The 23,317-nt window shown below is 42.6% G+C and overlaps 1 protein-coding gene across 1 annotated transcript in view; it reads left to right on the forward strand.

Annotated features, from left to right (window-relative positions):
* The first annotated feature begins 18,588 nt into the window (after window positions 1-18,588).
* The window catches only part of LOC118383749 (protocadherin alpha-C2-like), a 36,093-nt gene continuing 31,364 nt past the window's right edge, over window positions 18,589-23,317 (forward strand). Inside the window, exon 1 of the mRNA XM_052458030.1 lies at window positions 18,589-20,908. Within this exon, the coding sequence (XP_052313990.1) occupies window positions 18,737-20,908 (2,172 nt within the window). The 5' untranslated portion in view covers window positions 18,589-18,736. The remainder of the gene's footprint in view (window positions 20,909-23,317) is intronic.

Below are 23,317 nucleotides of genomic sequence, written 5' to 3' on the forward strand. Positions count from 1 at the left end.
ATGGCCCAGCTCTCTCCCACCCTCTCTTGGTCTATGGCCCAGCTCTCTCCCACCCTCTCTTGGTCTATGGCCCAGCTCTCTCCCACCCTCTCTTGGTCTATGGCCCAGCTCTCTCCCACCCTCTCTTGGTCTATGGCCCAGCTCTCTCCCACCCTCTCTTGGTCTATGGCCCAGCTCTCTCCCACCCTCTCTTGGTCTATGGCCCAGCTCTCTCCCACCCTCTCTTGGTCTATGGCCCAGCTCTCTCCCACCCTCTCTTGGTCTATGGCCCAGCTCTCTCCCACCCTGTCTTGGTCTATGGCCCAGCTCTCTCCCACCCTCTCTTGGTCTATGGCCCAGCTCTCTCCCACCCTCTCTTGGTCTATGGCCCAGCTCTCTCCCACCCTCTCTTGGTCTATGGCCCAGCTCTCTCCCACCCTCTCTTGGTCTATGGCCCAGCTCTCACCCACCCTCTCTTGGTCTATGGCCCAGCTCTCTCCCACCCTCTCTTGGTCTATGGCCCAGCTCTCTCCCACCCTCTCTTGGTCTATGGCCCAGCTCTCTCCCACTCTCTCTTGGTCTATGGCCCAGCTCTCTCCCACCCTCTCTTGGTCTATGGCCCAGCTCTCTCCCACCCTCTCTTGGTCTATGGCCCAGCTCTCTCCCACCCTGTCTTGGTCTATGGCCCAGCTCTCTCCCACCCTCTCTTGGTCTATGGCCCAGCTCTCTCCCACCCTCTCTCTCTCTCCCTCTTCCTCTCTCTTTATCTTCTGCTGATGAGGCTCTGGCTGATGCCTGGCCTACATAAAGAGAGCAGGCAGCAGCCTGGGTATAGTCTGCCCTGAGGAAAATCAGAACAATACTGATACTCTGCTTCACTACTGTACATGATCATACTGACTTCAACCTTTCAGAAAAGAGACTCCAGAAACACTCATAGAGCGAAATATGCTCCTCAGACTAGAGAGGAAGCCCATGCTCATGGTAGATATTTAGAACACATCTGACTAGCAAAAGGAAGAAGTTAAGTGAAAACATAAACAATAACTAGGAGTTGGCTACCTTGGTGATACTTCGACAGTGATCATGTTACATTATGTTCGTTCCTATGTGAGAATTCTAGATTTGAAAGAGATATCCTATGATTGATAAAATTTACTGAGTAATTAAAGGTTAGTATGAGTAAATACCCGTGCGTGTGTGTGTACGTGCGCTCTATCCTGTGTCTGCATGTTTGTGCGACTACAGTATTAACATTGCATGTATAAACTATATAACGCAATACGGGATTAATGATGGCTATGTGTGCTTACATTGCTGTTTGCGGTGTTGTTTCTATTGAATGAGGGAATATTCTCTATGTAGAACTGTGTGCTTGTCCTATGGCGCGATCATTTACTTATCTGGCCTCTGAGCGCCGCTCCTGTGTCCTGGTTTAACCACCAATCTGACTGCGTATCAGCAGAGAGGAAGAAGCGAAGCGAGAGGTTTCGCTCTTGCCAAAGTCTTTCCAAAATAAATCCACTGCGTTTCTATGGGTCTATTTTGGACCTACGCCTATCGTGTGGCTTCCCGTCTTTGGGACAACGACTCCCATTGTTAGGGCAGAGACATCTCGTCGTTATTTACAGATCTCTGGAACCAGGAGCTGTCTATGGTTCTGAATTCCGATTCCCGGGTTCTTCATTTTCATCAGTCATATTTCATTTCCCCTTTCTCTTCCACAGATTTTTTACAGTTCATAGCCACTAGACATTTATTTAGGACCTTAAAGTGAGAACGTCTCAAATATCAAGTGAATTGTGTTAGGGTACAATCATTGCATAACACATTTTACAGTAGCCTACCTGATAGTTATAGAAATCTATTTAAGCCCTGGATACTTATCTTTCACTAGGCTATGTGCCAATTAATTGATTATACCTCATAATTTCCCCCTTCATGCGAATTTACAATGATTTGCTGTGCAGAAATGCTTTTCTGTCTTCCCTTTCTAGTTTATGCCAGTTTTTGAGTTACGGTTTTCTTGCATGTATGCTCTTATGTCGGACCAGTTCTTATCCACACGGTGTCAGTGTCTACCAGCAAGAGCAATTTACTCTTGAACTCCACCTAGGTCCTGGCACAATAGCAAAAATCCCACTCATCGCCGACTGTCAGTGAAATCTTAATGAGGTGGCGCACGGAGATATGAGGATTATGTTTCTCTTTCTTAAAAAAAATCCATTGCGTTACTTGGGTTCTCTTTGTTCTCTGTCACACTCTATGGATTACATTCTAAAAAGGATTATATAACAATGGCTGTACTCGAGAACCGTGAGTGGGGTTGGATTGTGAATATATTTTGGCTGTTGCTTTGTTTTCGGGGTTCTGTTTCTAGACAAATTACCTATTCCATTTCTGAGGAGGTAAAAACGGGGACATTTGTTGGGAATTTGGCTAAGGATCTAAATCTAAAAGTGATTGAACTGGATGCACGCAGGATTCAGATTGAATCTGGATCATATAAGAAACATTTTGAGGTAAATTTGAAAACTGGCGTTCTCTTCGTTAGCGAAGCAATAGACCGAGAGAAGCTTTGTCCCAACAGCCTTGTTTGTACTGAAAGCTTGGAGGTTATTGTTAATAATCCTTTACGAATGTACAATGTTGAAGTAAATATACTAGACATAAACGACAACGCACCACAATTTCCAGTGAAATCACAGATTATTCGTATTTCTGAGCATACTTCACCTGGAGCAAGATTTCCTCTGTCTACAGCTGACGATAGGGATGTAGGGAGCAACACTATTGAAGCATATAAACTCTCCACAAATGCCTTTTTCAATCTAGACGTACATACTGAGGCTGATAGTGGTCCATCAGCAGAGTTAATTCTAAATCAAGCTTTAGACCGAGAGAAACAGCCTGCGATCAAGCTAACGCTGACTGCTATTGATGGAGGAAAGCCTCCCAGATCAGGGAGCACAGAAATAATTGTCAACATACTCGATGCAAACGATAATGCGCCAGTGTTTTCCAAAGCCCTGTATAAGGCAAAAGTCTTAGAGACTGCGCCAATTGGCACTGCTTTTCTAAGGCTTAATGCAACAGACCTAGACGAAGGCTTGAACGGTGAAATAATGTATTTGTTCAGCAAACAAGGACAAAAGGAGGGTTATGGTACATTTGCAATCAATCAGAGCAATGGGGAAATGACAGTAGCGGGACCTTTAGATTATGAGGTGACCAGTGCGTATGAGATTCGTGTAGAAGCTCAGGACCGAGGCCACTCACCTCTGGCCTCACATTGCAAAGTGTTGGTAGAGGTAGTTGACGTAAACGATAATGCCCCGGACATCAAACTCTCCTCGCTTTTGGAGAGTGTGAGAGAGGACTCAAAGAAGGGTACGGCAATTGCGCTAATCACGATTATTGATAAGGATGGCGGTAAAAACGGGAATGTGCATTGTACCATATCTGGTGTCTCGCCGTTTCTATTGGAGTCATCTCAGGGTAAATACTACTCCGTGGTCCTTGGAGAAACGCTGGACAGGGAAATCAACTCTCAGTATAATGTCACAATCATAGCCAGAGATGAAGGGACCCCTCGTCTGTCCAGTACTAGCATTATTACTGTCCATGTTTCTGATGTCAATGACAATACGCCACGCTTTCCGGAACCCACTGTTAACGTGTTCTTAAAAGAGAATAGTCCGGCAAGATCTGTGATATCTTCTGTGACTGCGCTGGATCCAGATTCAAAAGCAAACGCTCAGATAACATATAGTTTACTAGAGCCCAGAAATAGGCCTACAGCTTCGCAGACACGTGTCAATGTGAATTATGCCACAGGTGAGATATATAGCATGCAGTCAGTGAACTATGAAGAAGTGAAAAAGTTCCAGTTCCAAGTTCAGGCCACAGATTCTGGTGTTCCTCCACTAAGCAGCAACATCACTGTCAACGTTTTTATTCTTGATGAGAATGACAACAGTCCTGTGATTCTCCCGCCCTATTCTGACCACGGCTCCGTTCATTCTGAGAACATTCCTTATTCTGCTGAAGCGGGATACTTTGTGGCCAAGATCAGGGCTGTAGACGCCGACTCTGGTTATAATGCACTGCTTTCTTATCACATCTCTGAACCAAAGGGGACCAATCTATTCAGAATAGGAACCAACAATGGAGAAATAACGACTAGGAGACGCATGAGTGACAATGACCTAAAAACTCACCCGTTGGTCATTCTGGTGTCTGATAATGGAGAACCTTCCCTGTCTGCGACTGTGTCTATTGATGTTATGGTCGTTGAAAGGTCAGGTGACATGCAGACAACTTTCAGACAACTGCCTGTAAAGGAGGAGAGTTTCTCAGATTTAAATCTGTATCTGCTCGTCGCCATTGTGTCATTATCAGTGATATTTCTACTGAGCCTCATCAGTTTAATAGTTGTAAAATGCCATAGGACAGACAGCAGTTTCAGTAGGTGCAGCGCCCCAATGATCACCACCCACCCTGACGGGAGCTGGTCTTACTCCAAATCTACTCAGCAGTCTGACGTTTGTTTTAGCTCTGACACAATGAAGAGTGACGTAGTAGTTTTCCCCACGCCGTTTCCACCTGCTGATGGCGAGCTGATCAGTATTAATGGAGGGGACACTTTGCAAAGGACACAGACGCTTCCCAACACAGATAAGGTATGCCGGTAACTCTATTATGTCTAATTCTATATTAGCCTATTGTTTATTTTTCTACTAATGTTGTTTTGAAACAGTTTAAATTCCATTTCGATAAACAATGTGGTTGTTGTGTTGTGGTTGTCTGTCTTTGTATATTCCACTTCATTTGTACATTAGAGGGCACTGTATGTCGGGTCATGGGTTACTGGTAACTTGTAGGCTATATATGCAGACAGGTGACCAGAGAGTATGGATGTAGGCATAGAGAGTATACTACCGTGCTCATATTTTACGCGTTGGAGCTATGGATTGCGTTTACGGTAGTTTGCCTGTAAGGATTAATTGTATGTTATATCTTTACTGCTAATTAATGGGCAAATGATCCAACCCAAGATACAATTTTGGAAAGTGGTTTGTTTTGCACGTGTATATTAACTTTTGCAATCCCACCTGTGCCAGAGTGGCTATCAGGAACAATTGACTTCCGAGAAATTAGTCCCTTTTCGGTAGTGTAACTTGGTGGGGAAAAAAAAGGTTTATTTCAGATATTATTAACATTTTGGTATAAATACCACATGGTCAACTTCATAAAAACACGTTTTCCCGCCTCAAGAGGTCAAAAAAAGAAGGAAAAAATACTATAGTAAGTGCCTACTAAGTGCCAAAAAAAGTAACAGGGTTGGCGATTTCAACTTACATCAGCCATAAATCCCATTGTGACAGGGGGAATGGAAGGTTGCTGTGTAGAACAGGGAGGGGTAATTAAATGAAAGCTTCACAAAAATATTTAAATTGTTGAAACATTTCTAGCTTGTCTAGCTGTGGGTGACAGGCTAACGTGTTATGCTTGACCACTCCGTTTCCCACCACAGAACTAGTAGAATCAGCTCACCTGCTTTTACGCTAGGATTTTACTATTAGATGTTCAATATTTAATTTTGAAAATATTATTTAACCCTCATACTGGCGACTGGGGTCATTTTGACCTCAGATGAATATTTGTTATCATAGCCCAAAGGTGGTTTATTCAATTCTTCAAAATCTTCATGACTTTGTGAATCAACTCTTTCTTAATAAATTAAATCACTGTTTAGTGTTTATGTATCAATATGGACATTTTTTATTAAGTCATTTGCGGTCATTTTGACCCCAGCCAAAAACGTCTAATTCCGTTTATAGTAATTTGTTAGATGGATCTTTATCTTAGGTTTCTCTGGAGACAAAATATTAATCATCAGAGGGTGGATGGGGACCTGAATCAGCTCCCCATGTATTTGCCTATGATTGTACTTTTTATACCACGTATCATATGACTGTGTGCAAAACCAAAATTACCTTCTTTTCGTGCCTATGAAAGTCTGCCAATGGTATAAATATTTTATAAATCTGCAACACAGAACTCAGGTACTCTCTGAATCTACACAGAAAGCTGTGTGGGGCTGCAGTTAGCTTAATGGCTAAAAGCGTTGGGCCAGTTACTGAAAGGTTGCTGGTTTGAATCCCAGAGCCGACGAGGTGAATAATCTATCAATGTGCACTTGAGCAAGGCACTTAACCTTAATTTACCCTTGTCGTCGCTCTGCAAAAGAGTGTCTACAAAAATGTATTGGTGTGTATTCCCTGAAAATGTGTTATTCTATGGCTAATCTAAAAAATGATTGAATCCAGGTTTCTCTGGAGACATAATATGAAGTTATACCCATCCTCAGAGGGTGGAAGGGGACCTGCATCATGGATTTGACCAGACAGACAGATCATCTGCTGAGATGGAGCACCTTATGTACTCGCCTATGGTTATAACTGGTTAGAACTAGGTATGACCGTGTACAAAATTACCTTACATATACTTAGTATTACTGTAATGCAGAAACCAGCTACCTTCTAAATGTACACATAGTGCTGTATTGGTATGTATTCTACATAAGTAGCTATTCTACGATAAATGTTATATACTGTGCCTTCGGAAAGTATTCAGACCCCTTGACTTTTTCCACATTTTGTTAGGTTACAGCCTTATTCTAAAATTGTTTTTTCCCTCAGCAATCTACACACAATACCACATAATGACGAAGCAAATAGAAATGTTTGCTAATTTATAAAAAATAAAAAACTGAAATATGACAGTTACATAAGTATTCAGAGCCTTTACTCAGTACTTTTTGGAAACATCTTTGGCAGCAACTACAGCCTGGAATCTTCTTGGGTATGACGCTACAAGCTTGGCACACCTGTATTTGGGGAGTTTCTCCCATTCTTCTCTTCTCAAGTTCTGTCAGGTTGGATGGGGAGCATCGCTGCACAGCTATTTTCAGGTCTCTCCAGATATGTTTGATCGGGTTCAAGTTTGGGCTCTGGCTGGGTCACTCAAGGACATTCAGAGACATTTGCCCCGAAGCCACTCCTGCATTGTCTTGGCGTTGTGCTTAGGGTCGTTGTCTTGTTGGAAGGTAAACATCCGCCCCAGTCTGAGGTCCTGAGCGATCTGGAGCAGGTTTTCATCAAGTATCTCTCTGTACTTTGCTCCATTGCTCTTCGCCTCAATCCTGACTAGTCTCCCAGTCCCTGCCGCTGAAAAACATCCCCACAGCATGATGCTGCCACAACCATGCTTCACGGTAGGGATGGTGGCAGGTTGCCGCCAGACGTGACGCTTGGCATTCATGCCAAATAGTTCAGTCTTGGCTTTATCAGTCCAGATAATCTTGTTTCTCATGGTCTGAGAGTCTTTAGGTGCCTTTTGGCAAACTCCAAGCAGGCTGTCATGCATGTGCCTTTTACTGAGGAGTGACTTCCGTCTGACCAATACCATAAAGGTCTAATTGGTGGAGTTCTGCAGAGATGTCCTTCTGGAAGGTTCTCCCATCTCCACAGAGGACATCTGGAGCTCTGTCAGAGTGACCATTGGGTTCTTGATCACCTCCCTGACCAAGGCCCTTCTCCCCCGATTGATCATTTTGGCCAGGCGGCAAGCTCTAGGAAGAGTCTTTGTGGTTCCAAACTTGTTCCATTTAAGAATGATGGAGACCACTGTGTTCTTGGGGACAGTAAATGCTGCAGAAATGTTTTGGTACCCTTCCCCAGATCTGTGCCTCGACACAATCCAGTCTCGGAGCTCTACGGACAATTCCTTTGACCTTGGCTTGGTTTTGCTCTGACGTGCACTGTCAACTGTGGGACCTTATATAGACAGGCGTGTGCCATTCTAAATCATGTCCAATCAATTGAATTTTCCACAGGTGGACTCCAATCAAGTTTTAGAAACATGGATGGTCAATGGAAATAGGATGCACCTGTTTCTGAATACGTATGTAAATAAGGTATTTCTGTTTTTTGTTTTGAATAAATTTGCAAAAATTTCTAAAAACCTGTTTTCGCTTTGTCATTATGGTGTATTGTGCGTAGATTGCTGAGGAAACGTTTTATTTAATCAATTTTAGAATAAGGCTGTAACATAACAAAATGTGGAAAAGTCAAGGGGTCTGAATACTTTCTGAAGGCAATGTGAGTATCAGTGTTCCTACTATATCCTACAATTGTATATATGTGGAACTTATGGCATTTGGGTTGCTATAACATTTGGTTTGAAGTGACTGAGTATTTGGGCATTATTTTTTAAGTGTCCTGCCTTAGGCCCTACCACTCCTATTGTTTTGCTAGCAGCAATGGTAATGCTTGCTGTGGGGTAAGTAAATAAAGAAAACTAAGCCATATTTTTGGTCATTGCCTCTCAGAATCAATGAATGAATCACTTTTTGTCAATAAAATTAAGTGTATTTCAAATTTTTGTGTACCACCCCTTTAAATGGCAGTCATTTGTACCAAATTAATTAGTATTTACTTAAACATTCGAAAAACTAAGTGATACTACAATCAAATGATGGTCAATCAGCTTTTTAGTACATATATGGATTTTATTGTAATTTGGAAAAAAGCTGCACTTTATGAAACATTTATATTTTTGTGTTGCAAAATATGCAAATTAACTGTAATTTTGCTAAAATATCTGTCTGTTTTGGTTATTGTTGATTTATTTCTGATAACTGTATTTATACATCTAAATTGGTTTAGAAAAAAATGAAGTTTATATTTGACTGATTGTTGCTTTTTAAAATGTGTTTCTTCTTGGGGTCAAAATGACCCCAATTGGTATTCCATGTATGTAAAATATGTTGATAGTGTGAAGGTTAAAAAATTATATTTTCACCATTTTAAAATACGAGTTCAGTTCACGTAACAGGGTTGACCTTAAAATAAGAGACAGGTTTATTTCTCCTTAAACTGAATCACTAATCACATGAAATAAATAATTATCTACATAAATGACTTTGTCAAAGCAACAAAATAACCAATGCTTTACAATGATGGTGAAAATGACTTTTAGTGCTTAAGTGATTTCAAATCTTCCTAGAAGTCACAGAGGGTATACAGAGGGACATAGAAAGACCCACAGGCTGTAACTATTATTTTCACATTGAAGTGTTTTTACATTTGTTCTGTTCAGCAATGGGTTACTATTATTGTGTTTCGACGCTGGGAGACGCTATTGACCACGATAGAAATGCACCTGATTTAGAAAGCCCGGGCTCCTCCTATCCTTTGCTACAGGATGTGTAGATCTAGGCTAGCATAGTAGTGAGGCTTTGTTTAAGAACACATTGGAATACCTTGCTGCACAGATAAATCGGCTGGGTGGAATGTCGCGGATTTATCGCAGGCCTACCAATTTGATCAATTTGGGATTAATCTCGATTACAGTGTCAAGGAACTGAGCAGCGATGGATTTGTGTGACCGTAGAATACATGTTTGGATACAATGTTTTGTATTGCTTTGTTCATGGGGATTGTCTTCAGGACAGATCGTCTACATGGTCTCAGAGGAGGTGGATAAAGGCACAGTTGTTGGAAATATAGCCAAAGATCTCAATCTAAATGTGCAAGATTTGTAATCGAGAGGAGTTGAGATTGTAACTGGATCGAATAAGAGGTATTTTGACGTAAACCGGAAGACTGGGCTTCTGTACGTCAATGAAATAATCGACAGGGAGATGCTGTGTCAGAATTCAGTCAAGTGTTTTGTAAACGTTGAAGCCATTTTGAAAGGTCCAACACATCTCCACCGCATAGAAATCAATATTTTAGACATAAACGACAATGCACCATCATTCCGAGAGACAGTTCATATTTTTAATATTACTGAGTATGCCTCTCCAGGAGAGAGATTTTCTCTGCCTGAAGCCCAGGACATGGATGTTGGCAGTAACTTGGTGAACGCCTACAAACTGAGCCCAAATGAACACTTCTCTCTGGATGTACAGAGCGGTGGAGAGCAGGTGTCTGCTGAGTTGGTGCTACAGAAAGCTTTAGACCGAGAGAAACAGGCTGTTATCAAGCTTGTGCTGACTGCCATTGATGGAGGAAAACCACCTAGATCCGGGACATTACAGATTATTGTTAACATTATTGATGTAAACGATAATTCCCCATCTTTCAGCAAACAACTCTACAAAGTTCAGATTCCTGAGAATGTCCCAAGTGGAACGACAATTCTTATTTTAAATGCGACTGATTTTGATGAGGGTGTAAACGGAGATATAATGTATTGCTTAACGGCAAAGGGAGATGCAAAACATGCTGAAATATTCTCCATTGATCCGCAGTCGGGAGTTATCACCTCTAAAGGCAAAATAGACTACAAGGAAAGTACAGCATTTGAGATCCGTGTACAGGCTAAGGACAGAGGCGTCCTTCCTCGAAGCACGCAGTGTAAAGTCTTAGTTGAAGTGCTTGATGAGAATGACAATGCCCCTGAGATAGCTGTAACATCACACATGGGCGCAGTGAATGAGGACTCTCCAATTGGCACTGTTGTCGCATCTATAAATTCATTAGATAAAGATGGAGGTAAAAATGGACGTGTTTTGTGTGCCATAGTCGGAGAAGTTCCCTTTAAACTTATCTCTACTTATAAGAACTATTATTCTGTAGTAGTGGGCGGACCTCTGGACAGAGAGAGCGCATCGCAGTGCAATGTCACCATCATTGCTAAAGATGAGGGAACACCTCCTCGCTCCAGTACCAGTGTTATAACAGTAGACATCTCTGATGTGAATGACAACCCACCTCGCTTTTCAGAACTAACAATAAACATGTTTCTAAAGGAGAATGGTCCTGTGAGAGATTTAATTGCAAGCTTGACTGCAATTGACCCCGACGTCAATGGCAATGCTCAAGTTACATATTCAATGCCAGAAACTAGCAACAACCTTCCAATGTCTACGATGATATACATCAACTCTCTAACTGGTGAGATATATAGCATGCAGACTTTTAACTATGAAGAAGTAAAACAGTTCCAGTTCCAAGTTCAGGCCACAGATTCTGGTGTTCCTCCACTAAGCAGCAACGTCACTGTCAACGTTTCTATCCTTGATGAGAATGACAACAGTCCTGTGATTCTCCCGCCCTATTCTGACCACGGCTCCGTTAATTCTGAGAACATTCCTTATTCTGCTGAAGCGGGATACTTTGTGGCCAAGATCAGAGCTGTAGACGCCGACTCTGGTTATAATGCGCTGCTTTCTTATCACATCTCTGAACCAAAGGGGACCAATCTATTCAGAATAGGAACCAACAATGGAGAAATAACGACTAGGAGACGCATGAGTGACAATGACCTAAAAACTCACCCGTTGGTCATTCTGGTGTCTGATAATGGAGAACCTTCCCTGTCTGCGACTGTGTCTATTGATGTTATGGTCGTTGAAAGTACAGGTGACACGCAGACAACTTTCAGACAACTGCCTGAAAAGGAGGAGAGTTTCTCAGATTTAAATCTGTATCTGCTCGTCGCCATTGTGTCAGTATCAGTGATATTTCTACTGAGCCTCATCAGTTTAATAGTTGTAAAATGCCACAGGACAGACGGCAGTTTCAGCAGGTACAGCGCCCATGATTACCACCCACCCTGACGGGAGCTGGTCTTACTCCAAATCTACTCAGCAGTATGACGTATGTTTCAGCTCTGACACAATGAAGAGTGACGTAGTAGTTTTCCCACGCCCGTTTCCACCTGTTGATGATGAGTTGATCAGTATCAATGGAGGAGACACTTTTCAAAGAACAAGAACGCTTCCGAGATCAGAGAAGGTAAGGAGAACTGTTCATGATATGGGATGTTTTTGTCACGTCTTGATTTATTTTATTAGCATTATTATCTTGTGTGTGCACATTATATTTTTCAAATTGCCGAGATTTATTGTAATTTACATAGACGGTTCCAATTGTATGGGTACGGTTTAGGATAGGTTTTTAAAAAAATGATCCTCTAAATTGATGCAGAATGTAGCGTTACAATTCAGCACCAGGGACAGCAACATATGGCTTCTTGCTTTAATTTGTGTCAGTCTAATTCTTGCTCACGTTTTCTCAATTAGTTTGCAGGAAAGTTGTTTCATATTCTCCCATATCAGATAATCTTTTGGATCTGTCAAATTAGTGTAGTTTTTAATGGTTTATGGTTGACGTAGTAACTGGTAAAGTTATTTAAATGTATATGCACACCACAGAATATTTAACCATTGAGTTCGACTACTGGTCATCAGCTGTTTGTTAGATTTAGGGCTAAGCAATAAATTACATTTGAGAGGATCATGCAAAGCGTTGTTCATTGGATGATCTTTTTTACATGAACTCTTCTGATAGATACCAACATCTTGAATAACTAAAGCAGTCACATCTGTATTCATTTTAAGAGCAGAGTAAAAGCACTTGGTGTCACTGTAGACCGTGATTATTCAGTTGATAACTATATGGGCCTTCTCCTTCCTCTCCTCACTTCCACTGATGAGGCAGGTACAGTCAAGCAAGTTGTTGAGACGAGAACGCACTCGAGATAGGCCTGTGTGTAGACACAACCGTTGTGTACTAATTAATAGATAGATCATTTTTACATAAAAACGTTGCTTAGCAATATTATAGAATCATAAAACACGGGACGAGATGTTAAAAACTGTCCATTGTGCCAATAGATGGAATGCACTCACATGAGATTTGCCGTGATGTTGACAGAGTGGCATGGGAGGTTTATTTCTTAGACTGGGGTAAGATGTCAATTTTGGGACACAGGCAACCAGAGAAACCAGGAATGCCTGCTTTCTGTACAGATGTATCAATGTACTTGTTCCTTTCCAGATAAGTGGACAGCCTCTGTGCTATTATACTGAAAAGATCTTCCCTTTGACGTTGAGAAGGGAGATTGGTCGGAATTGACTGATGTCTGTCGCATCCTTCTCTTTCGGGATTAGCACACCACCAGCCCTTCGCCATGCCTTTGGTATTATTTCCTTCTGCCACACTATCCTCATGAGCCTCCAAAGAAAGCGTAGAACATCCGGGCGTTCTTGTAGAGCTTGTATGGTACTCCATTAGGCCCAGGAGCAGAGGCCACTCTTGCTCTTCGGACAACGTTCTCTACTTCCCTCCATTTTGGAGGGTCAGTGTCCAGATTGAATTCTGGTGGTTGAATAGGTGGGATGTCATGTGGGATGACTATCTGCTCATGCCTTTTCATGTCCTGGTGGACATTTTCCAGATGTTCTTCCAGTTCAGGCTTTGGAGTTTTTAGGATTCCGCACTTTTCCTTTGCGAAGAGATCTTTGACAAACTTAAAGGGGTTTTTATAGAACCGTGTTCTTGAGTGTACCTTCCTCCTACGAAGTTTCCTTAAGTTTTCCACTCTTCACAAGGTTGCCAGCCGACATTTAATGTCTGCTTGGAGTAGCATGAAACCTTCTATCTCTGCATCAGAGGCCTTCTTCCACTGCTTCCTCAGCTGCCTTCTCTCTCTGACAAGTATCTCGATCTCCTGCTGTCTCCTAGATTTGGCTGGCGGGGGTGGTGTCTTGCCACTTCTCCTTTCCTTTACTCCAAAGCGCTCTTCTCCGTAGTGGTAGATAATGTCTCCCATCCTTTCAAGCTTTTTCTCTGCTGTTCCTACCTGTTGTTCCAAGATTTTTGTCAGGTCGTTGTTGATTGTTTCCCACTCTCTCTTTTCAACAGCTTTGGGCCACTTCACACTCGGTCTGTGCCCTTTGATCTTTTCCTCTTTTAGAGGTCTCTGTGGTTGGGTGAGTTCATCCACCGGCATTTCTGTGCTTGTGTTATCCTCCTCAGTTACAGGGGTGCTGATGCTCTGCGAACTTTGGTTTGCGTCCCGTCGCTGTGCTTCATTCGACTGATTTGACTGGCTGCTTCGTAAGAAGTACTGGTCAATGCGAGGTCCCTGTCTCTGCTCTCCCAAGCACCTTTTCCTCCCTTGATGGATCCTTAACCCCCTTGCCGATGTTACTCTCTCCCAACCACAGCTGCACACCTGAAGTGTGTGTCCTGCTGCTGTTATGGTTGTCTCATGTGCTGTGTTCCTACTCGTAGTTGTTTCCGTTCCTGGGTCCGTAACCGTGTGATCAGTCGTTGAGCCATCTTGCGCCCCAGCTCTCGCAGGCTCTAGGGGTATGTTCCTTTGTTGACTTTCAGTAGCACTTAGCGGGTGTCTCCAACATACTGAAACAGCGTCGGAGACTGCCAATATGGGTAGCTAGCCCATGACAGCCCCAGTGGGGTCTATTCCCCTCCGGTCAGCTGTCTCTCCAAGCTGTCACACAGACTTTCCTATGTTGTCAGCTGTCCTTTCACAGCAGTCACTGGACTGGTCCAGATGATCAGAATCATAAAACACGGGACGAGATGTTAAAAACTGTCCATTGTGCCAATAGATGGAATGCACTCACATGAGATTTGCCGTGATGTTGACAGAGTGGCATGGGAGGTTTATTTCTTAGACTGGGGTAAGATGTCAATTTTGGGACACATCCTCAGTAGTGTGCCTTCGAATCAGTGGGTGTTTCGGCCTTTAATCACTAAACACCCTCATCAAAGGTGGCCAGCTAAAAGGGTAATCAAGCCTTAGCTTGTGTCCCATGCCCAATTAAGATGTCCCACGGGACTATGCAAGGCAGGGGCGTCCTCTTCCCTGAGCCAGCCATACAGCTGACCGCATACCTCATATGCCCTCCTCAAGTTGGAGGGATCTGAATTGGGTTCTCAGGTGGGGGTGGGGGGTCATGAAGTTATAGCCCAGCAAGGGTCCTTCCGTTTGATCCAGATCCACTGGCTGCCTCTTTCAGCTGCTTGAGAAACTGCTCTGACGGTCTGACGGTCTGCCGCAGAGCCTGTCCATGGATTCCAAGTTCTTTCAGCAAGAAGCCACGAATCCTCTGCATCCCACTTCAACTGGCCAGACCTTTGCATTCCAGCCACGCTGAGTTGCGTCTGCTGCCAACTCTGTGTAACGCAGTTTCTTACGCTCGTAGGCCTCTTCAACAGAGTTTTCCCACGGGACTGTGAGCTCTATGATGTACACAGCCTTTCGTGAAGGGGACCAGAGTACCATGTCTGGCCTAAGGTTGGTAGAAGCAATCTCAGGTGGAAAAATTAGTTGTTGGCCAATATCGACAAGCATCTTCCAGTCCCGGGCCATGGCTAGGTGTCCAGTTTCTGGCTTTGTAGGAGGATACTTGGGCCTTTTTGTCCCTCCCGGATGAATGTTGTTGTTTTGACCGGATTGCTTGTTTTTGGAGGTAATGAATTGGTTGCACTCCTCTTGGTCTCAAGAGGACATAAAACGTAAAAACGTTGCTTAGTAATATTATAAATCTATCATAAACAACTCACAGAAGAATCAGAAGGTCTGTGTATAAGGATGGACCATTCCGTGCATTGTGGATATTTTGGATTCGGATTGTGCTGTTTCTTTGTTTCTGGGATTTATCTTCCGGTCAGATTGTCTATTCTGTTTTAGAGGAGGTGAACAAGGGAACATTTGTTGGGAATATAGCCAAGGATCTCAATCTCAACGTTCAGGAACTGGAGTCACGTATGATTCAGATTGTATCCGGATCCAACAAGAAGTATTTTGATGTAAATCTAAGAACTGGTGTTCTGTTCGTGAATGAGATAATCGACCGTGAGGAGCTTTGTGAGACCAATGTGAAGTGTTATTTGAATGTGCAGGCCATTGCGCACAATCCTTTACATGTTTTTCGTGTTGAAATAGAGATTTTGGATACAAATGACAATGTACCTTGTTTCATAGAAAATTCTCTGACATTAAATATTTCTGAAAACGCTGTTGCGGGAGAGCGATTTATTCTGCCAGTGGCTGAGGATGCCGATGGGGGCAGTAACTCTATGAAAACCTACAAGCTAAGTCCAAATTAACATTTTTATTTGGATGTACAGAGCGGTGGAGATCAGAGTTTGTCTGCTGAGTTAGTGTTACAGAAGGCTGTAGACCGAGAGAAACAGGCTGTGATGAAGCTCACACTAACTGCTGTTGATGGAGGAAAACCTCCCAGATCTGGGACATTACAGATCACTGTACACGTGTTCGATACTAATGACAATACTCCAATTTTCAGCAAACCTCTTTACAAAGTGAAAGTTGAGGAGAACGTTTCAAATGGAACCAAAATATTAACTCTCACCGCATCAGACTTGGATGGGGGTATCAACAGTGACATTCTTTACTATTTTGTTGGTAACAGGAATGCAAAAGGATCTAGTATATTTGCTATTGACCCATATACTGGGGATGTATCAGTGAAAGGTAATGTCGATTATGAAGAAAACGTTGGGATTGAGTTGCGAGTCCAGGCTGCAGACCAAGGCCAACCTCCAAAAACGACACATTGTAAAGTGTTGGTGGAAGTAGTGGATATAAATGACAATGCTCCAGAGATAGCAATAACATCACTCATGAGCACAGTAAGAGAGGATGCCAAGTCTGGCGCTGCTGTTGCTTTAGTCATGCTCTCAGATAAAGATGGGGGTAAAAATGGAATTGTGAAATGTCAGTTAAGTGATACTGTTCCTTTCAAACTGCAGTTTTCTTACAAAAATCACTACTCTTTAGTTGTGGACGGGCCTCTGGACAGAGAGAAATTTTCTCACTACAATATCAGTATTATTGCTAGGGACGAGGGGACCCCACCTCTCTCCAGCACCAGTGTTGTTACTGTATACATTTCTGATATGAATGACAACCCACCCCGTTTTCCAGAACATCTTATTAACATGTTTCTAAAGGCGAATAGTCCAGTGGGTGGTCTGATAGTTAGTGTAAGTGCATATGATCCAGATGAAATGGAAAATGCGCGTGTATTATATTCTCTATCGGAAAGTAAAAGTGATAATATATCGCCCTCGTCAATTGTCAACATTAACTCCATAACTGGTGAAATATTCAGCTTACAGTCTTTTAACTATGAAGAAGTAAAAAGTTCCAGTTCCACGTTCAGGCCACAGATTCTGGTGTTCCTCCACTAAGCAGCAATGTCACTGTCAACGTTTCTATCCTCGATGAGAATGACAACAGTCCTGTGATTCTCCCGCCCTATTCTGACCACGGCTCCGTTCATTCTGAGAACATTCCTTATTCTGCTGAAGCGGGATACTTTGTGGCCAAGATCAGGGCTGTAGACGCCGACTCTGGTTATAATGCGCTGCTTTCTTATCACATCTCTGAACCAAAGGGGACCAATCTATTCAGAATAGGAACCAACAATGGAGAAATAACGACTAAGAGACGCATGAGTGACAATGACCTAAAAACTCACCCGTTGGTCATTCTGGTGTCTGATAATGGAGAACCTTCCCTGTCTGCGACTGTGTCTATTGATGTTGTGGTCGTTGAAAGTACAGGTGTCACAAAGACAATTGTCAGACAACTGCCTGAAAAGGAGGAGAGTTTCTCAGATTTAAATCTGTATCTGCTCGTCGCCATTGTGTCAGTATCAGTGATATTTCTACTGAGCCTCATCAGTTTAATAGTTGTAAAATGCCACAGGACAGACGGCAGTTTCAGCAGGTGCAGCGCCCCAATTATCACCACCCACCCTGACGGGAGCTGGTCTTGCTCCAAATCTACTCAGCAGTATGACGTGTGTTTTAGCTCTGACACACTGAAGAGTGACGTAGTAGTTTTCCCCACGCCGTTTCCACCTGCTGACGGTGAGCTGATCAGTATTAATGGAGGGGACACCTTCCAAAGGACACGGACGCTTCCCAACACTGAAAAGGTAAGAACATATTTTTATTTTACCAATATTCTAATATTTCATTAAAGTTTTAGTACAGAGCTCGTGAAATCTGCCGAGATTCCAGCATTGGTGATTTTAGCACCATGCTAGTGGACTGCGATGCCGCGACAGAAACCATCTCCATCAGTGGATTGGTGAATGACGAGCAGTATACATTGTTGTTCTTTCTTTAAATTCGTCATCTTTGAGGGGTTGTGTTAACGTCTCTCGACTTTCAATTAACCTTAAATTGTGACACCTTTCTCTTTTATAACTGGAATTAATGGGCACAAAATATTAAGCATCAGTTTTCTCATAGTCATTCTTCCACATGATTAAATTAAGAATTTGTCTTTTTCTTTATCTTCTTTCGTGCTTCATTTTGTGAACTGCCTAAATGTTGTGACCCATCTCATTTGGCAATGTATTCAACCATAAGGGTTATAACCTTCAGTTCTCTGTTTCTTTTTCAACTACTAATACCTATAGCGGAAGCCTGTATGATAACTATGTCAAGTGTTGTGCTATTGATTAGTCAAAGTGGTAGGTGGTCTCTAAATTATATAGAGTAAACCACAAGTGAAATAAGTTGGCGTACTATTTGCCTCTTCTTGTAATGAAGCAGAATGTTTTACTTAAACCGTTTTATTTCAGGAAAAGACATGATGCAGATGTAGGTCATGTGCTTATTTCTAATTGAGCGGTGTCATGTCCATTTAGTAAGAAAAACACAGGGTGTCGCTGTAGACCGTGGATATGAACCCATTATTTAATTATTTTAGGGCCCCTCCTTCTGAGCCTATCAGTCAGTGTTGTGCAGGCTTTTGTCAGAATAACAGAGCCAGATTCCATTTGAAACGACAGCTCTTTCGTGAGAGTATATTTGTAAAATATTTGCCTTATTATCTTCATGATTTTCTCATAGAATACGGAAAGTGTGGGATTCCCGTGGATTTAACGATGGGTCATTCCGTGCATTGTGGAAATTGTTGGATTACGGTTGTGCAGCTTCTTTGTTTCTGGGATTTATCTTCCTGTCAGATTGTCTATTCTGTCTCAGAGGAGGTGAACAAGGGAACCGTTGTTGGGAATATAGCCAAGGACTTCAATCTCAATGTTCAAGAACTGGAGTCTCGTATGTTTCAGATTGTATCCGGGTCTAACAAGAAGTATTTCGATGTGAATTTAAAGACCGGTGATCTGTTTGTGAAAGAAAGAATCGATCGAGAGGAGCTTTGTATGACCAGTCAAAAATGCTCTCTAAACTTGGAGGCCATTTCACAGAACCCTCTCAACATGTATCGTTTAGAGATCCAAGTATTAGATATAAATGATTACGCACCTTCATTTCGTACAAGTGATCATACATTAAATATAACAGAATCAACCTCTCCAGGTGAAAGATATCCCCTACCAAGAGCTAATGATGCTGACATAGGCAGTAACTCTGTTAAAACCTACAAACTGAGCCCAAATGAGCACTTCTCTCTGGATGTACAGAGCGGTGAGAAAACGGTGTCTGCTGACTTAGTGCTTCAGAAAGCTTTAGACAGAGAGAAACAAGCGGTTATCGTGCTCCTTCTGACTGGTGTTGATGGAGGAAAACCTCCACGATCCGGGACATTAAATATATTTATTAATGTGATAGATGTAAACGATAATAGCCCAACATTTAGCAAACATTTGTATAAAATAAGTATATTTGAGAACCTCCCTGCTGGCACACCTATAATAACAATTAACGCAACTGATGTGGACTCAGGAGTATATGGGGAAATAATGTATTCTTTGATAGGCCATGGGGAGGAAAACGCACGGGACTTTTTTCAAATAAACCCAGTCACTGGTGAAATTACAGTTAAAGGAACAATTGATTACGAAGAGCATGCTGCGTTTGAATTACAAGTACAGGCCAAAGACAGTAGTTCTAGTCCCCGTGCAACACACTGTAAAGTCCTGATAGAAGTGATGGATGTCAATGACAATTCCCCAGAAATATCAGTGACTTCAATGCTGAATGCAGTCAGAGAAGATGCAAAATCAGGTACAGCTGTTGGCCTAATAACAGTGTCTGATAAAGACAGGGGTGTAAATGGAAAAGTACACTGTCAAATAGTAGGCTCTGTTCCATTCAAACTGAAATCCTCCTATAAAAACTATTACTCATTAGTAGTAGATGGATCTCTAGATAGAGAGAGTGGTTCCCAGTACAATGTGACCGTTACAGCTACAGATGAAGGCATCCCACCTCTCTCCAGTACCAGTGTCATTATTGTGTATGTCGCTGATGTGAATGACAACGCGTCTCGCTTTTCAGGACCAATAATGAATGTCTATCTGAAGGAGAATAGTCCCGTTGGAGGGCTTGTTGCCAGCTTGACTGCGCATTATCCTGATATGAATGAAAATGCTCAGATGTCTTATTCATTTTTAGAAGGCAATAATGCAATACCCTTGTCTACGATGATAAACATCAACTCTTTAACAGGTGAGATATATAGCATGCAGTCTTTTAACTATGAAGAAGTAAAACAGTTCCAGTTCCAAGTTCAGGCCACAGATTCTGGTGTTCCTCCACTAAACAGCAACGTCACTGTCAACGTTTTTATTCTTGATGAGAATGACAACAGTCCTGTGATTCTCCCGCCCTATTCTGACCACGGCTCCGTTCATTCTGAGAACATTCCTTATTCTGCTGAAGCGGGATACTTTGTGGCCAAGATCAGGGCTGTAGACGCCGACTCTGGTTATAATGCACTGCTTTCTTATCACATCTCTGAACCAAAGGGGACCAATCTATTCAGAATAGGAACCAACAATGGAGAAATAACGACTAGGAGACGCATGAGTGACAATGACCTAAAAACTCACCCGTTGGTCATTCTGGTGTCTGATAATGGAGAACCTTCCCTGTCTGCGACTGTGTCTATTGATGTTATGGTCGTTGAAAGGTCAGGTGACACACAGACAACTTTCAGACAACTGCCTGTAAAGGAGGAGAGTTTCTCAGATTCTCTGAAGAGTGACGTAGTAGTTTTCCCAACTCCGTTTTCATCTGCTGATGGCGAGCTGATCAGCATTAATGGCAGGGATACTTTTCAAAGGACACGAACGCTTCCTAGTAGTGAGAAGGTAAGCCCTTTTCACTATTCACAATAAGTACTGGATCTGTTAGAATGAGGGTCTATTTAATTCATTCACTGCTTATGGATGTGTTTTTTTATAAAAATATTGTTGGATGATTATTGACAGTGACATTGAGTACGGTTTACATGCACACAATAGTACGATTATTGTGGATAGTCAGATTAATATAATAGTTCGATTAAAACTTTTATATTCTTTGCAAGAAGTACAATTTCCCTAATAATCTTTACAATCAGGCTACCTGACGGCACTCTGATGAATGCAGAAAATCCCCAATGAAAATATACGTTCGACCATTTTATTTTTGCGAAACATATTTAATTCTAAGTTCGACATAACGTTTGTATGTGAGAAAAAAAACCTTCTAAGATGCGTACATTCAGTTGTTCCAAACTCACTTCACTCGCGATAAAGAGGGAGGCTCGCTCCGCTGGTGCTAGCACATGCGCAGATCAAATACACAGCTGGAACGCAGATAATGTCCTAATAATTGGAAAGATTGCTTAGAAAACCAGATGTTTTAATCGGCGTATGCTTACTTCTATTTGGACCTTATGCTGATTACGATAAACAGAGTAACGTGTTTACATGACTATTGCATAATCTGCCTATTGGCACAATCCGTTTACTATCAAATTATTAGTGTGCATGTAAATGTAAGCCTATAAATTGTCGTCGATTGTGAAGTGATTCAGATTTCACATAACAGCTACTGCTGCTTCATCATACATGGTGATAGTAGGGCTGTCAATAGCAGGGCTGTCAAACTCATTCCATGGAGGGCCTAGTGTCTGCGGTTTTAGTTTTTTTCATTTCAATTTAGACCTAGGTGAAGGGAGTTCTCCAAATGAAATGAAATCAAATGTATTTATAAAGCTTTACACCGGCAGATGTTACAAAGTGCTTATACAGTTGTGGACAGTAGCATCATTACTGATGTATAGTATAGGCATATTTCAGGACCATTTTAGCAACACCAAGCTACAGCAAAACATCAATCAATCACTCAATCAAATGTATTTATAAAGCCCTTTTTACATCAGCCTATGTCAGAAAGTGCTGTACAGAAACCGCAAACAGCAAACAGCAAGCAATGCAGATTTAGAAGCACAGGGGCTAGGAAAAACTCCATAGAAAGCCCGGAAACTAGGATGAAACCTAGAAAGGAACCAGGCTCTGAGGGGTGGCCAGTCCTCTTCTGGCTGTGCCAGGTGGAGATTATAACAGAACATGGCCAAGATGTTCAAACATTCATAGATGACCAGCAGGGTCAGATAATGATAATCACAGTGGTTGTCGAGGGTGCAACAGGACAGCACCTCAGGAGTAAATGTCATTTGGCTTTTCATAGCCGATCATTCAGAGTTAAAGACAGCAGGTGTGGTAGAGATAGAGTCCAAAACAGCAGGTCCGGGACAAGGTAGCATGTCCAGTGAACAGGTCAGGCTTCCATAGCCGCAGGCAGAACAGTTGAACTGGAGCAGCAGCATGACCAGGACTGGGGACAGCAAGGAGTCATCTGGCCAGGTAGTCCTGATGCATGGTCCTAGGGCTCAGGTCATCCAAGAGGAGAGAGACCGAAAGAGAGAGAGAATGAGAAAGAGAAAGAAAGAATTAGAGGGAGCATAGTTAAATTCACACAGGACACCGGATAAGACAGGAGAAATACTCCAGATATAACAGACTGACTCTAGCCCCCCGAAACATAAACTATTGCAGCATAAATACTGGAGGCTGAGACAGGAGGGGCCAGTAGACACTGTGGCACTGTCCTGACGATACCCACAGACAGTGCCAAACAGGCGGGATTTAACCCCACCCACTTTGCCTAAGCACAGCCTCCACACCACTAGAGGGATATCTCCAACCACCAACCTACTACCCTGAGACAAGGCAGAGTATAGCCCACAAAGATCTCCCCGACTGCACGAACCCGAGGGGGGCGCCAACGCCGGATAGGAATATCATGTCAGTGACTCAACCCACTCAAGTGACACACCCCTCCTAGGGACTGCATGGAAGAGCACCAGTAAGCCAGTGACTCAGCCCCCGCAATAGGTTTAGAGGCAGATAATCCCAGTGGAGAGAGGGGAACCGGCCAGGAAGAGAAACAAGGGAGATCCGTCGCTCCAGTGCCTTTCCGTTCACCTTCACCCTCCTGGACCAGACTACACTCAATCATAGGACCTACTGAAGACATGAGTCTTCAATAAAGACTTAAAAGGTTGAGACCGAGTCTACGTCTCTCACATGGATAGGTTAACATTACGTTTCCGAATGACATCACCAAGAGGTCAAATATATTGTGAATACAATAGTGGTCCTAAAACGGAACCTTGAGGAACACCAACATTTACAGTTGATTTTTGAAAAGACAAACCATCCACAGAGACA

This window comes from Oncorhynchus keta, chromosome 12, assembly GCF_023373465.1.
Source record: "Oncorhynchus keta strain PuntledgeMale-10-30-2019 chromosome 12, Oket_V2, whole genome shotgun sequence".
Classification (NCBI taxonomy): Eukaryota; Metazoa; Chordata; class Actinopteri; order Salmoniformes; family Salmonidae; genus Oncorhynchus; species Oncorhynchus keta.